Source organism: Helianthus annuus, chromosome 3 (genome assembly GCF_002127325.2).
Source record: "Helianthus annuus cultivar XRQ/B chromosome 3, HanXRQr2.0-SUNRISE, whole genome shotgun sequence".
Lineage (NCBI taxonomy): Eukaryota > Viridiplantae > Streptophyta > Magnoliopsida > Asterales > Asteraceae > Helianthus > Helianthus annuus.
Window position 1 is genome coordinate 53,220,221 of NC_035435.2, and position 17,603 is coordinate 53,237,823.

The 17,603-nt window shown below is 42.9% G+C and overlaps 1 protein-coding gene across 1 annotated transcript; it reads right to left on the reverse strand.

The window, feature by feature from the left end:
* Positions 1–4,304: 4,304 nt before the first annotated feature.
* Positions 4,305–6,951, reverse strand: LOC110931499. The gene is made up of 4 exons (XM_022174891.1): positions 6,730–6,951; positions 5,951–6,616; positions 5,709–5,863; positions 4,305–4,458 (listed from the first exon to the last, which is right to left on the reverse strand). The coding sequence occupies exons 1-4, from the start codon at positions 6,949–6,951 to the stop codon at positions 4,305–4,307; spliced, it is 1,197 nt and encodes a 398-aa protein (XP_022030583.1).
* Positions 6,952–17,603: the final 10,652 nt, after the last annotated feature.

Genomic DNA, 17,603 nt, shown 5'->3' on the forward strand with positions numbered 1-17,603 from the left:
ACTTTTGGCAGACCCGAAGCATTGTAATGCTAAAATATACTCACTAGAATATGTGGTAAAAATTTCATGAAGTTTCGTTAACGTATGAGAAAGTTATGGCCAAAACCGTACTTGAGGGGTTAAAAGCGTCAACGTCGAATTTCATGGCTTTTCGGTTGAGCGCAAAGTTATCCGAGGACATTACCATGTTGGTAAATGTCCCAAGGTTCTTAGAAACCAAGTTTGGGGGTTTACGAGTCATGATAAATAGCCGAAACATCATTTGCGAAGACAGGGACCAAAACTGCCAATGTTTGGCAAAGTTTGACAGCAGCAGAAGCCAGGCGGCCCGCCCGGGCTGCCTAATGCGGGCCGCGACCCAAGCCCAGTAACAGTAAGTCGCGAACTGATGTGTTTTGGGTCCGAATTTGAGTGGGAAACAGCTGTTATCACCTCCCTTTTGCACCAATTGAAGGCCTTGCATGCCTAGGACTACTGTGAGCTCTCGACAACCTCTGAATTCACCATAAAACAGATTATTCCTTCATTCTTGAACACTTGTGTTAGTAACAAAAACTCTCTCAACTTGGAAGAACCCTCAAGGCAACTTCTGGAGCATTTCTGAACGACAAGGCAGCCTCCTAGTGTTAACTAAGCTTCATTAGGACCTTTGTAAGCCTCTATATCATTCCATAATTTGTTCTTGCTTTGATTATTAGTTAAAAGTCAAACCGTTGTTCTTATAATTTGACTTTTCGATTAAACAAGTTTTACTCTGTCATTTCTCAAATTGAAACCACTGATATGTTGGTATTTATGTGGGAAACAAACCCTCAAAAGGGTATCCTCTGATTCCCACTTTATGCATGCTAATTGTCGAGTCAAAGATGTTCTTAAAAAGTCAACAGAAATCGTTTTTGCGAAATATAGCTTAAATGGTAATGTAGATGACATGCAATCAGTTTGATCATCATAAATAACTTATAATAAATATAAGAATGTGTTTTATCATAATCAACTCGACAATCTTTAGTATAAATACGAATCGGAACCGAAAGTCTTGTAAAACGACTTTTTCATAGACTATCGATTCGGATCCGTACATGCATGTTTGAGATCTGTATTGGAGCTTATTTTTGACCATTTTTATTTTAGTATAACTTTCTGGAATTTTTGATACTTGAGTCTATGCTTAGCCGATTCATTTGCATGTTTCCGATTATGCTTAAAAGTTGACTATTTTGCCCTTTTTGATATAAAACGTGATTTTTGGAAAAGTGAAAGAGTAGAAATCTTTATTTCTAATATATAAACTTGCACCGAAAATTTGAAATCAGTTAGTGGTCCAGATTTTGAGTTATGGCCTATATCGTAAAACTATATCTTTATGTTAAATAAACGGCGCATTTAGCGTATAACCCATTTCAGGCCACGTTTTGATACAAAACTTTTTACCCACTGATGTTATATAATATTTTGGGATTTTTGATGATTTTTATTTAATTTTTGGCTGATCGGATCATACGTCGCTAAGTCGATTCGGTTGATGCCGGTTTTGACCGTTTAAGCCATAAAATGAGTTTTATACATCCTTTTGACTCCAAATCTTTTTCCACTGATTTTATATGTTAAATAAATTATTTTGAGCATTCTAGAAATATAAAAATCTCAGCTTTCCTTTGAAAACCCGGAAACGGCGTTAAATCGCATTTTAAGCGTTTTTAGCGTATAGTAGGCGTTATACTCATTTTAAACATATAAGACTTATACCTACTGATGTGTTTAGTGTATTTTTATAAAATAACAGTAAGTATAAATATTTGAACTCAGATTTCCAGTTTTGGCATTTTTAGCCCTTGTGAAATTACTAAAATACCCCTACGGTGCATAGTTTGATTTTAAATGATAAGTTTTGTATACGGGTCATACTCTACTGTTATAATATATCAAATGAAGTATATTTACTGTATAAATCAGACCCGTAACTCAGATTTCCAATTTGACTCTTTTATAATCTTTTAAATGACCAAAATGCCCTTATAAGGCATAAATTGAGTTTAAATTCATTCGGGGCAATATAGAACATAACTTGCTGATATTATATCATATTTAAAGCATATTATCTCAGGGAACTTGCATATGACTCATTTGGCTACCCGTAACGCCCTTTTAGCGTTCGGTTCGGTTTACGTAACTAGTTTGCGTAAATTGACTGAAACGGGTCAAACGTTATCATTTTTATCTCAAAATCCAGAATGTATTTAGTATACCCATATTATACAAGTATTCAAACTTGTCGGGTCTAAATCACATTCTATCCGGTCTTTCGCTTAATCGTGTGCTTGTACCGTATCGTCCTTAAAACTAACCGGTCAAAGCTTAGGCTTAAATAAAAGACCCGTTAGGAATCTAATAGGTTATTATAAACCTTTGTTCCAGATTAGGAGGCCCAGTAAAAGCTACCTACACTTACCGTTTGTGATTCATACTTGCTCAGGTAAATACATTTTGACTTATTTTCCCTATACGGGCTTGGGGTACGGTATTTAAAATGCCGCTTGATCGAGCGCACAAATCCTGCACCCTTGGGTGTCCAGTCTTGAATAGTTTGTGCGACTCGTTTAAACAGTCTTGTTTTACTTTAAGGGTTTGGGGGGTTATTGACCGTGTCCCGGATATCCTTGGCATTATCTTACGAGATGGCCACGACCAGAGCACGGGGTGTAGGCGTACACCCAACGTGTATAACTCTTTAATGTGGTGTGTCATTTAATCTTTAGCCCGGACAGCAGATCCCGGGCCACCAAATGTACGAGTAGCATGTAATTCGTTCACAAGTTTATATTGCATAATTATCCCAAGTTAATAAAAATATTTATGCCTTGTGCATTTAAATAAATTTTCAATCATTTTCAAAATGAGTCAGTTGATTTGTATTTACCAGTGTAAACTGACGTATTTTTCCCAAAAGGTTAAGTGCAGGTACTAGACGAACTAGGCTGGCTGTTTTCCTAAGAGCGTCCACTATAGTCTCGCAAGCTCGGACGACAAATAAACTGTTGAACAATTTATCTTATTTTATTGATCCGCCTGTGGATCCGTTTCAACTACTTATGATGTTTATTATTACATTTTAAATAAAGTTGAAATGAATCTATTTCTGCTTCCGCTGTGCATTATTATATTGTGTTGTTCGTCTATGACGATGCCAACCACGTCACTGTACCCCACACCGGGCCCACCGGTGACACGTGGAGATCGGGGTGTGACATCCTTGTATTTTGAAGCACACTCATATGTCTCTTCTCGAAGCTCTTCCAACTCAGAAAGATTTAACTTTCTCTCATTACCTGCATCATCGTATTTAACATTAACCTCTTTTATAGCCCAAAATTCACGATAAACAAGTTCAACCGGCAAGTGACAATTTTTACCGTAAAATAAGCAGTAAGGTGTAGTGTCGATAAGTGTTTTATGTGCCGTTCGGCATAAGGCATCATTCAACTTCATTGACTAGTCCTTACGGTCCGGTCAAACGGTCTTTTGCAAAATTTCTTTGATTTGCCTATTCAACACTTCCACTTGACCACTCGTTTGCGGGTGGTACGGGTAGTTATTCGATGGTCAACACCATACCATTTCAATAGTTTGCCAAAATTAAAATTCTTGAATTGAGATCCTCCATCATTGATGTTAACCCGGATAATCCCAAATCGTGAAATAATATTAGTTTGACCAAAATACAAACAATGGTATAATCATTCGTTTCGGTGGCAATCGCTTCGACCCATTTGGATACATAATCGACCGCCACCAAAATGTACATGTTCCCATGCGAATTTGGGAATGGGTCCATGAAATCTATCCCCCAAACATCAAAAAAGTCAACAATGAGGATCGGTTGCATGGGCATCTCATCCCGCTTAGAAATACCCCCTAACTTTTGACACTCAACACAATTTTTAGCAAAGTTAAAAAGTGTCTTTGAAATTAGTTGGCCAATAATGCTCACTATTGAGTACTTTGTGCCCAGTTTTATGACCACTAAAATGGCCCCCACAAGAAAATGAATGCAAGTGCAGCAAAACACTCGGGATCTCATCGTCCGTCACACATCTTCTCACGACTTGATCCGCACATGTCTTGAATAAATCCGGTTCTTCCAATGTGTAGTACTTGATTTAAGAAAGGAAATGCAATCTCCTCCGCCTATCTCAATGAGCCGATAAATCACCTGTCACCCAGTAATTAACAATGTTAGCAAACCAAGGCAATACCAAAATTTTTAGAATATGCTCATCTGGGAAAGTCTCATTGATTTCTACTCATGAAGAACCCTCTTCTACCATCAAATGGGACAAGTGGTCAACCACCACATTCTCACTACCCTTTGTGTCCCTTATTTCTAAATCAAATTCTGGTAGTAAAATAACCCATCGAATCAACTGCGGCTTAGCATCTTTCTTCTCAATGAGGTACCTGACAGCAGTATGGTCAGAATAAATAATCACTTATTACCCCATATGTAAGCCCAAAATTTATCTAATGCATAAACCACCACGAGCAGCTCTTTCTCGGTTGTTGTGTAATTTAACTATGCATACAAAAGAGTCTTACTCACGTAGTATATAGCAACCGGTTTCTTTTCTACCCTTTGACCCAACACGGCCCCAACTGCATAGCCACTTGCATCACATATGATTTCGAATGGTAAAGACCAATTCGGTGATTGCAAGATTGGGGCCTTAACCAACTTTTCTTTCAAAATGTTAAAGGCATTTTTTCAATCTTTATTAAAGTCAAATGGTTGATCTTTTAATAACAAAGTACTTAATGGTTTGGTGATGTCACTAAACCCCTTAATGAACCTCCTATAAAAACCTCCATGACCTTAGAATGACCTAACACCCTTAACACTCGTGGGATATGGCAAAGTAGAGATGACTTGTACCTATGCACGGTCAACCTCCATCCCAGGACTCGGCATAATGTGTCCCAACACAATCCCCTCTTGAACCATAAAATGGCTCTTTTCCTAACTCAAGACCAAATTAGTTTCTACATATCTTTTCAAAACTTTTTCTAATTGGTCTAGATAAGCATCAAATGATGACCCAAAAATCGAGAAGTCATCCATGAAGATCTCTAAGGACTCCCCCTCCATGTCTGAGAAAATACTCATCATGCACCTTTGAAAGGTGGCAGGGGCATTACATAACCCGAATGGCATTCACCTAAATGCGAAAGTGTCTTATGGGCAAGTAAAAGTAGTCTTAGCTTAATCTTCCGGATGGATAGCAATTTGATTATAACCCGAATACCCATCCAAGAAACAGTAAAATTTTTGACCCACTAACTTCTCAACAATTTGGTCAATAAATGGTAAAGTAAAATGATCTTTGGAAGTCACGAAATTCAACTTCCTATAATCAATGCAAATATGCCACCCAGTTACCGGCCGAGTGGCGACCTCTTCACCTGCGTCATTAGTGACGACCTGAATGCCTGCCTTTTTGGGAACGGTCTACGTTGGGCTAACCCATTGGCTATCCGAAATGGGGTAAATGATACCCGCATATAGCCACTTCAAAACCTCTTTCTTAACCACTTCACACATGTTCGGATTCAATCTCCTTTGTGCATCATGCGAAGGGGTTGCCTCACCTTCCGTGATGATTTTATGCATCACCGCCGAGGTACTAATTCCCTTCAAATCCGCTACGGTCTACCCAATAGCTACCCTATTGGTGATCAACACCGCCATCAACTTCTCCTCTTGCTCCCCGGTCAAGTTTGATGCAATAATGACCGTGAGCGTGTTGCCCTCACCCACATAAGCATACTTGAGATGCTTAGGCAACACCTTCAACTCCACCGTTGGAGGCTGTACCAAGGACAACTTCAGCTTGGTGTCTATTGTGTCCAGTAGACTCTCCACTTAGTGAGTCCATGGGGGCCGTCCTTCCCTCACTGCCAGAATCTCCAACTTCTTTTCCTCCTCGTCAATGCTCCGATTTGTCTCCATTTGCAACCTGTCAAACATAAAACATTCCTCTATTGTGTTTTCCTCATCGACACCCGTGTCACATAGAGGTATACACTCGTCAACGATGTCCGCCATGTAACATTCATCTTTGACTAGAGGATTCGTCAATCCCGAAAAAATGTTTAACCGCAACCGACAGTTACCGAAAGTCATGTCAACCGTGCCCGATTTGCAATTCATTTGGGCATTCGATGTTGCCAAAAATTGTCGACCAAGAATAACCGTTGGTTGCTTGGTTCGGTCTAAAGAGACATAATCAAGTACAAGAAAGTCCACCGGATAATAAAAGTCCTCGACCTTGACAATTACATCTGTGACTATCCCACGAGGTATTTTGGGTGTCAAGTCGGCCAACACCACGGTGGTGTTTGCCGGTTGAAGAGGACCAAATTTGTATTGATCATACAAACTACCCGGCAAGATACTCACACTCGCCCCAAGATCCAAAGGTACCCTTGTCATTTCAAATTCTCCAACTTGGATAGAGATGATAGGCACCCCTGGATCTTGCAACTTTGGTGGAAGTTCACCCGAAAAAATCGATCTCACCTTTTCAGTTAAATCAAGTTTCTTAGCAAACTTGTGAGTTTGCTTTTAGGTGCATAAATCTTTCAAGTACTTAGCATATGAGGGTACTTGTTTGATAGCATCTAAGAGTGGTAAATTTATTGTGACTTGTTTGAAAACCTCCCACGTTTTGTTACCACTTTCATAGATGGTCCCAACAAAGCTTCGGGATAAGGGGCGACATTAACATCCACACCCTTTTCCTTAACTTTTGGGATGGGGATGGTCACAACGGGGGTACTTTTGTCAATTTTAGAGGAACTTTTATTTTGACCAGTTTGACCATCATCAACCTCCTCATCACTAACATCTTCCACCCACCCCTTCAACAAACTGAGGTGGTGGTGACTCGACACCATTATCGATGACTCAACCACTACGTAAAGAAATTTTATTAATTGGGACCTCACGTGTGTTTTTCTAAGCCGATCCTTGATACTTTGGGTTCACTGTGGTGTCACTCGGAAGTCGTCGTCCACTTCCTTTAAGTTGGGCCACATCTTCAGCCAATTGACCCACTTGCCTCACTAAGGCTTCATGCGACTTGTTTCGTACCTCATTTTCTTTTCTGGTCTCTTTCATCATGCTCAACATGGCGTCCATTTTTGCATTCAAATTGTTGTCACCACCTTGATTATTCACCAACCCGATACTATTACCCCCTTGGTTGTAACCCCGTTGATAAGTGTTATCCCGGTTTTGATACCCTTGGTTACCACCCCCTTGGTTATAATTGTTGTGTTGGTAACCCCCTTGGTTACCGCCTTGTCGGTTTTGATATCATAACCCACCTTGGTTACCCATTTGATTTCCCGGTTGGAAATTTGGGTTCATTTGGTTCGAGGCATTACCATACCTAAGGTTAGGGTGGTTCCTCATACCCCAGTGATAAGTGTTGTAGTTCAAATCGTTTTACTTCCATTCTCTATACACTTGGTTCACCTCTTTAGTGTCTTGTGCCATGTTTACTTGGCACTCCGCGGTCCTATGACCAATATCCCCACAATCCTCACACACCGTAAACTGAACCGCCCCCACATCCCTTTTCTTCATACGGGCCAACTCCCGCTCTAATGTGGCGATTCGATCCTTAGCACTCGAATTATAATCGGGCAATGATCGGGAAACGGGATGCTTTTTAGCTCTATCTTCCATATCAACCGCTTTGGAGTTTTTACTCATTCTCTCCAAGAAATCCCAATCGTCTTCCACATCATTGTTCAGCAAAGTACCATTGCTCGCGAATATCAAATACTTGTGGTCTTCCGAATCTAATCCACGTACGAAACACTTCAACAACTCCCATCTAGGAATCTGATGGTGTGGGCATTTTTGAACCAACTCTTTGAAGCGAGTAAGGGCCTCATGTAGTAGCTCCCCTGATAACTGACGGAATGACCATATCTCATCTCGTGCATCATTAGTCCTTGCTATGTAATAGTATTCGTCAAGGAATACTTGTTGCATTTCTTCTCAAGTATGAATACTACCCGCCGGAAGCATGAGGAACCATTGTTTCGCCTTATCCTTCAACGAAAAATGGAACAAGCATAGCTTCACTTCATCTAACGCAAAATCATGCCCCCTAATCGTGCCGCATATGACGGAGAATTCCGCCAAATGAGTATACGGCTCATCATGAGTCCTACCATTGAAATGGGGTAGGATGTTGATGTAATTGGGTTTACAATCAAAGGCTCTTCTTCCGCAAACAATTGGTGAGTCATTGTCAGTAATTACCGATCTAAACTGATCGTTTACACCTCGTGGAGCTTGTTAATGCGGTTAACGTCATTGAGGACCGTTGACTTCTTGGTTTACCGGTCTTTGATTACCCCTTCGATCACCACCTTGATTTCCACCTTGGTTACCTCCACCCACAAATCGCAGAAGCCAGTTATGGTTAACATTATTGTTATCATTATAACTCCCTTCATCCTAGTTCCGTTGGTTATTTCGTGGTTGACAATTATTTCCGTAACCGTCATTGCGGGCATAATCGTACCCGTAATCACCGTTGTTCCCTACATAGTTTGGCATTTTGGTAGCCAAAATCTTCATACTCAAATCCCCGAGCATTGTAGAAATTCCACACATTATCATCACCCCACATATCATCTTCAACTCGCTCGTTATAATTCCCACCATCATCCGAGTATCCCGAGTGAATACTCACATATTCAAGTGAATAGTAACCGGGAACACTATACGGTTCGTCATCTGGAATATTGTTTCTCAAATCGTCGAGATTAAGAAACTGAGCTTCATTCGTGGGAATGGCACAATTTTGGTTAACTCCACGGTTGGCTATAACATTTTGGTTGTTTAGGTTGGTTGGTGATGTGCATGTGGTGTGATATATTTTTATGTATATTTTGAGCCCTTTTTAACCACTTTAGTCAAGTTTTAAATTTATAAAACACGATATTTACTAACATCAAACACACATATGGGCAAGTGCACCCATCGTGAGCGTAGTATAGTGTTGGTAAGATACCGAGGTCGTCCAAGGACACAAGAGCTTTTAATACCGGTTTATCCTCAACGTCTAATCAAATCAAAAATTTAGGAAAATGATTTTAAACTAGAGAATAAAAACTAAAATGCTGAAAATAAAAATAAAAATAAAAACAGATAGACAATGTCACACCCCAACCGATGGCGGAAACATCGGGATGAGACTGTCACACCCCCAAAATCCACACGCGGAGTACCACCGCTTGGAGGCGTGACTGACCAGGATCAAGCCATCAATCATATCAAACATAGCATTTAATAATAATAAAAGTCATTAAAGTAGTTCATCATGACATGATCGATGTTTCAAAACCAAGCATTGTTTAAGTAGCGGAAGCATTATTGTAAACCCAAGTTAAAAGTACTGAAATGTCATAAGTGTCTAACAAAGTAATAACGATCCTTGTCCACAACGACCGGCTCCTCCTTGTGCAAGCTCCATGTACCTAACGATCTGCAAGGCATGTGACAGAATGATCAACAAACTAGTTGAGCGAGTTCACAGTAAGTAAGTGCGTAACAGTAAGTAAAGGGTGGCTCTACTGGGCCGATAGTAAGTTATATAGGTGGGGGCTTCCCATGTTATGTGACCACTAGACTATTCGTATCAACTACTTGTATCATCCCTGTTCTTCTTCCGAGAACAGTAGCGCGTATGGGGTGTACGTAGGTTTTACGTACGTATCCTTCACAACCGAGGATAGGAGACGCGGGGGTGTACGTGGGTTTCACGTACGTATCCTTTGTACCGAGGATAGAAGTAAGTAATGCGTACACGTAGGTTTTACGTGCGTGCCTGACATCCGAGGCAGTAATTGGCATATGACCACGTAGGTGTTATCCTAACCTACGGAACCGTCCTGACATCCGAGGATCATGGTAGGTGATAGTCTAGGAAAGCATATGTACGTTCTTAGTCAATTGTAACCTTTATCCCATTCCCACGACCCGGGAATCCCATGCCTTAGTAGGAGTGTGAACTCACCTGGGTTTGCTCGGCAGACAGTATAATGCTCAAGTATACAAGTAAGGAATCAACCACGTCCTATCATGGTTACTATGCAAGTTAGGTTCGTATGTAGCACGTTTGTATCACGTATGGTATCAAGTATGATCATGGCAAATCACATAACCGTAACAGCAGTTCATATCAAGTAACAAGTCCAAGTAGTCGGCCCAATTAACATAAGCAGTCCAATAACATAACAGTCATAAGATTGGGCCCGTGACAGTGTAGGCCCAAAACAGTGTACGTGCAAAGAAGGTCTCGAGTCGCAACCGGCGATCTCGAGTCGCAACCGATGGTTGCGAGTCGCAACAGATGGTCTCGGTTCATCATGGCCCGGTTACGAGTCACAGCCGGAGATTACGAGTCGCAACAGGAGGTTGCGACTCGCAACTGGTGATTTCGGTTCTTCATGGTGTGGTTACGAGTCGCAACGGGACTCGCAACCATGGTTCCGGCTTGTGCTGTTGTGGTCTCGAGTGGGATTCCGACTCGCAATCCGAGTCGCAACCAAATGTGTAACAGCTTTCCATGATTTCCTTAATTATTAACATCTACTCCGTGAAAACAGCAAACAACTATGGCAGTTTCGGAAATCAAATCAAATCAGTTATCATTCCAAAATCAAACACATTCTTTAACATGCAAACAGATCTTTAACCAACCCTTACATCGATCAAACTGGGATTTCCAACATCAATTCTTATGAATCCCTAATGCCAACCATATGAACAAGCTTGAACAACCATTTATCACAACACATAAAAATCATATCTAAGCTCTAAGGCCTAACCATGTTATCCGAGTTCAACAACATCCCAGCCGGTTAATATGATGATTGATTCTAATTCTAAATCATGAAATCAAATCGTATGAAGCATCAGGTTTGCATGTAAGCCTATTATCAAGAACTATATATATAAATCAGAGCATCACACAAGATCAACATATAGCATTTTCAAACATCAAACATACAATCAAGTTAAACAAACACTGACCGGTCAAAAGTAGAGGAGGATGATCGGATTGTTCGGCTGCCCTTGGTTCGGTTCCGGTTGCGAGAGAAAGGGATGGTGTGTGTTTTCTAAATTGCCAAGATGTGAAAAATTAAACCCTAAGGGATGTGTGCATGTATATACGCATAGCATGGACATGGGCCGGAACCTTACTTGGGCCGCCTTGTGATCACGGGTCCAACACATGGACCGAGTGGGTTTGTGTTCGGTTGGGCATTCGGTTCAAGTAGTAACATACACATTCTTAAGAAATTATATAACATTCGATCACACAACTTAATCACATAATTCACATTAGTTCAATGGTTACACGTAATGTACGAGACGGTAAAGTACGAGTTGTCACATTATCCCCTACTAATTGGAAATTTCGTCCCGAAATTTGGTATGCACTCACTGAGGAAGCTAGGTAAGTTATAGCGTTCACTGGTGTAAGTTATAGCGTTCACTGGTTTTCCTGGGGTGTCACATCCTCCCCCCGTTGATCTGGAATTTCGTCCCGAAATTCCGAAGTAGTAGCTTCAGCCTCAGTAGTGGTAGCATTGGTTTCGAATAACTGGGGGTACTTTTCTGTCATTCTGTCTTCGCTTTCCCAGGTGTACTCTGGGCCACGTTTGGAGTTCCAACGAACTCGAACAAGAGGGATTCTCTTGTTTTTGAGGACCTTCACATCCCGGTCCGTGATTTCTACTGGTTCCTCGACGAACTGCAACCGCTCGTCGATAGTGAGTTCCTTAAAAGGAATGATGAGGGTTTCATCTGATAAGCACTTCTTTAGGTTCGACACATGAAAGACATTGTGAACTGCTCCGAGTTCAGCTGGTAGTTTCAACTTGTAGGCTACCTTGCCAATCTTTTCTATGATTTCGAATGGTCCGACGTATCGCGGATTCAGTTTGCCCCGTTTGCCAAAACGTACCACACCCTTCCAGGGTGAAACTTTTAGTAAAACCCGGTCTCCGACCTCAAATTGCAAAGGCTTTCTACGCTTGTCCGCGTAGGCTTTCTGACGGTCGCGTGCTGCCGCCATGCGTTGTCGTATCTGTGCTATCTTTTCTGTGGCGTCCACTACAATCTCTGGACCCGTGATCTGACTATCCCCCACCTCTGCCCAACAGAGAGGTGACCGGCATTTACGTCCGTACAATGCCTCGAATGGAGCGGCTTGAATGCTGGTATGGTAACTGTTATTGTAAGAAAACTCCACCAAAGGGAGGTGCTTTTCCCAGCCGTTGCCGAAATCGATAACGCATGCCCGAAGCATGTCTTCTAGAGTTTGGATCGTTCGCTCAGACTGCCCATCCGTCTGAGGATGATATGCTGTGCTCATGTCTAATCGTGAGCCGAAAGATTTATGCATTGCTTGCCAAAGCTCTGACGTGAATCGTGCATCGCGATCCGAAATAATAGAGGTGGGCACTCCGTGCCTCGAAACAACTTCTTTGAGATAGACGTCTGCGAGAGTGGAGAACTTGTCCGTTTCCTTAATCGGCAGGAAGTGTGCAGACTTGGTGAGTCGATCAACTATGACCCATATTGTATCGTTCCCACGCTGAGATCTAGGTAAGCCTGTAACAAAATCCATGGAAATTTCTTCCCATTTCCATTGAGGTATCTTAGGCTGCTGAAGTAGACCAGCTGGTTTCTGATATTCAACCTTGACTCTCGCACAGGTCAAACATTTTCCAACGTACGTAGCGATGTGGGCCTTCATGCTAGGCCACCAATAAGTAGTGCTGATGTCGTGGTACATTTTATCTGACCCTGGATGTACCGAGTAGCGAGACTTGTGAGCTTCATCCATTACAAGTTCGCGTAAACCGCCATAGAGAGGGACCCAAATCCGGCCCGTTACATAGTAGGCGCCGTCTTCCTTTTGTTCCATTTGTTGTCGTGAGCCGCGTAAGGCTTCAGCCTTGACGTTTTCGGGCTTCAATGCTTCTACCTGAGCATTTCGTATCTGTGCAGGAAGGCTAGACTGAATCGTAAGCTGTAGCGCTCGCACGCGCTTCGGTAAGGTGTCCTTTCGACTCAAAGCGTCAGCCACAACATTGGCTTTGCCTGGATGGTACTTGATGGCGCATTCGTAGTCGTTAAGTAACTCGACCCATCGTCGTTGACGCATGTTCAAATCCTTTTGCTTAAGGATATGCTCGAGACTCCTGTGATCGGTGTAAATCGTGCATCTGGTACCGTACAGGTAATGTCGCCATATCTTAAGCGCGAAAACAACAGCTCCCAGCTCTAAATCGTGCGTCGTGTAGTTGCGTTCATGAACCTTGAGTTGCCGAGAAGCGTAGGCTATCACTTTATCACGTTGCATCAACACACATCCAAGACCCTGGATGGATGCATCACAATATACTACGAAGTCTTCTGTGCCTTCTGGCAATGAGAGAATAGGTGCGCTGCAAAGCCTATCCTTTAGATACTGAAAAGCAGTTTCCTGCGTGTTGCCCCAACGGTAGGTGACACCCTTCTGTGTCAGTAGCGTAAGTGGTTGCGCGATCTTTGAAAAGTCTTTAATAAACCGTCTGTAGTATCCTGCCAAACCCAAGAATTGACGTATTTCTGTCGGTGTACGCGGTGCAGGCCAGTTTCTGATCGAATCTACCTTGGATGGATCGACGTGAATCCCATCCTTGTTTACCACATGGCCTAAGAAGTGGACTTCACGAAGCCAGAAGTCGCATTTTGAGAGCTTAGCGTACAACTGTTCCTTTCGAAGGAGTTCCAATATCAGACGAAGATGCTGCTCGTGTTCCTCCTGACTCTTGGAGTAAATCAGGATGTCGTCGATGAAAATAATGACGAACTTGTCGAGATAGGGTTTGCACACCCTGTTCATAAGGTCCATGAATACTGCAGGTGCGTTCGTAAGTCCGAACGGCATAACCAAGAACTCGTAGTGACCATAGCGAGTTCTGAATGCTGTCTTAGAGACGTCCTCCTCGCGGACTCTCAGTTGGTGATAACCTGACCGTAGGTCGATCTTGGAATAGTAACACGACCCTTGCAACTGGTCGAATAAGTCGTCGATGCGTGGAAGAGGATAACGGTTCTTCACCGTCACCTTGTTCAGTTCCCTGTAGTCTATACACATCCTGAACGTACCGTCTTTCTTTTTCACGAAAAGCACTGGAGCTCCCCAAGGCGAAGAGCTTGGACGAATGAAACCCTTTTCCAAGAGTTCCTGCAGTTGCTTTGACAATTCCTCCAATTCCGATGGAGCTAGACGATATGGTGCGCGAGCTATGGGTGCTGCTCCTGGAGCGAGCTCGATCTGAAATTCGACTTGACGATGAGGCGGTAAACCAGGTAAATCTTCAGGAAACACCTGAGGAAAGTCACGTACAATTGGAATATCCTCCAATTTCTTTTCCTTTACTGATGCATCTGATACAAGAGCCAAAATGGCTGTGTGACCTTTACGTAAGCATTTCTGAGCCTTCAAGAATGAGATGATGCCAACCACTGCACCACTCTTGTCGCCTTGAACTTCAAGAGGTTCCTGACCAGAACGAGGAATGCGAATAATCTTCTCGCTGCATAGGATTTCTGCCTGGTGTTGGGATAACCAATCCATCCCAATCACGACGTCGAAGCTACCCAAAACTATGGGAATGAGATCAATAGAAAAAGCTTGACCAGCTAGAATAAGGTTACAACCCTGAACTACGTGCGTGGCTTCTAGACTTTTACCGTTAGCTAACTCTACTACATGTTTGGTGGGTAAAAGTGTTGGTGCACGTTTTAGCAGTTGACACATTTTCACAGACATATAGCTTGTATCCGCACCCGAATCAAACAAAATAGTAACGTAAATATTGTCGAGGAGAAACTTACCCATAACAACGTTAGGATCGTTCACTGCGTCGCCACGACCTAGTACGAATGCACGGCCCCTTGCCTCGTTGCCGTTGTTGTTTCCCCCATTGTTGTTGTTGCCATTGCCCTGATTGTTGTTGTTGTTGTTGTTGTTCTGGTTCCTGTTGAGCTGTGGGCAGTGTCTCTTGATGTGGCCTTCAGCACCACAATTGTAGCATCCTTTGTTGCCCTGTTGTTGGTTAGGCTGAGCGTGAGGCTGCTGCTAATTTTGGTTTGCAGGACGAAGGCTTCTACAGTCTTTGGCCTCGTGACCCATCTTGAGGCATCTTTGACAACGACCCTTGTTACACTGACCGTTGTGGTGCTTGTTGCAGTTGTTGCACTTTGGAAGATTTCCGCGATATCCACCCTGCCTGTGGCTACCTGACGACTGCTGGTTAGGGCTTTGATAGTTGTCAGTCTTTCGCTGCTGATTCTGAGACTGAACCGAAACTGATGCTTTGCTTGAATCCCCCTCCCATTTCCTCTTGTTGTCACTGAGGGTAACGGGAGTAGCTGAAGGAGTGACTGTAGTAGTAGCACTGACACGCTTAGGCAGTTTATTCTGTTCCACTGCCTGATCGGTGATGCGATGAGCGAGGCGTTGGATTTCCTGAATGTTTTCGAGGTTAGCCGACGTCACGTGGCTTTGAATTTCTGGCGCCAATCCCTTGAGGTACAACTCAATGCGCTTGTATGGAGGGTCCACCATAGTTGGGCACAGCACGGCCAGCTCGTTCGACCGTTTAGTATACGCTTCAATCTCTGATCCAACCATTCTCAGATTGTACAGCTCGTCTTCTAGCTTGTGAATATCTTCACGCGTGCAATACTCACGCTTGATGAGTTCCTTAAAATCGTTCCATGGGGTGGCGTTAGCAGCTGCCAACCCAAGAATCTGCACCTGCGCGTTCCACCAGGTTAGCGCGATTCCTTCCAAGGTGCCAGTAGCAAACTTGACCTTGCGAGCCTCAGGGCACTCGCACATCTCGAATACTGATTCTAGCTTCTCGAACCAGTGGAGGAGTCCAACCGCTCCTTCTGTGCCGCTGAAAGAGTTTGGGCGACAGTCCATGAAGTTCTTGAAAGTGCAGACAGGCTGCTGCGCGTGCTGACCTATTGTGTACGAATAGGGCAAGTTAAATACAAGAGTGAATGTAGGATCTAGGGATCCTAGTGTGTGCCTATACTGCAGGATATACTACCTGCTTGAGCTGCTGCAACTGCCGCAGCAACTTGGGCTTGAACAAGAGCCTCTAACTGGGCTTGTGTCATGTTAATTCTTCCAGCCATTGATCTTCATGTCAAAGGCGAAATAGGTGAGAAAAGTTCGCGAATAGTGCGATGACAGAAAAGCGTAAGCACGTAAGGGTTCTTAAGCAATAGCAAATAGTGAGCATTGTAGTCTAAGCATACCACGAGCAAAGTTCTAAGTAATTCTAGCAAGTAGGCAATAAACATAAACCTTATTACCTAAAATGTCGAGTCTTGCACGTGGAGCGAAGCGTCGTTGTGGATCGTTGAGAGCACTGTTCTGGTTATAGTCCGGTTTTAATAAAAACGTTTTCCCATATTAAAACCAAGTTCTCTATAACCAATGGCTCTGATACCAATCTGTCACACCCCCAAAATCCACACGCGGAGTACCACCGCTTGGAGGCGTGACTGACCAGGATCAAGCCATCAATCATATCAAACATAGCATTTAATAATAATAAAAGTCATTAAAGTAGTTCATCATGACATGATCGATGTTTCAAAACCAAGCATTGTTTAAGTAGCGGAAGCATTATTGTAAACCCAAGTTAAAAGTACTGAAATGTCATAAGTGTCTAACAAAGTAATAACGATCCTTGTCCACAACGACCGGCTCCTCCTTGTGCAAGCTCCATGTACCTAACGATCTGCAAGGCATGTGACAGAATGATCAACAAACTAGTTGAGCGAGTTCACAGTAAGTAAGTGCGTAACAGTAAGTAAAGGGTGGCTCTACTGGGCCGATAGTAAGTTATATAGGTGGGGGCTTCCCATGTTATGTGACCACTAGACTATTCGTATCAACTACTTGTATCATCCCTGTTCTTCTTCCGAGAACAGTAGCGCGTATGGGGTGTACGTAGGTTTTACGTACGTATCCTTCACAACCGAGGATAGGAGACGCGGGGGTGTACGTGGGTTTCACGTACGTATCCTTTGTACCGAGGATAGAAGTAAGTAATGCGTACACGTAGGTTTTACGTGCGTGCCTGACATCCGAGGCAGTAATTGGCATATGACCACGTAGGTGTTATCCTAACCTACGGAACCGTCCTGACATCCGAGGATCATGGTAGGTGATAGTCTAGGAAAGCATATGTACGTTCTTAGTCAATTGTAACCTTTATCCCATTCCCACGACCCGGGAATCCCATGCCTTAGTAGGAGTGTGAACTCACCTGGGTTTGCTCGGCAGACAGTATAATGCTCAAGTATACAAGTAAGGAATCAACCACGTCCTATCATGGTTACTATGCAAGTTAGGTTCGTATGTAGCACGTTTGTATCACGTATGGTATCAAGTATGATCATGGCAAATCACATAACCGTAACAGCAGTTCATATCAAG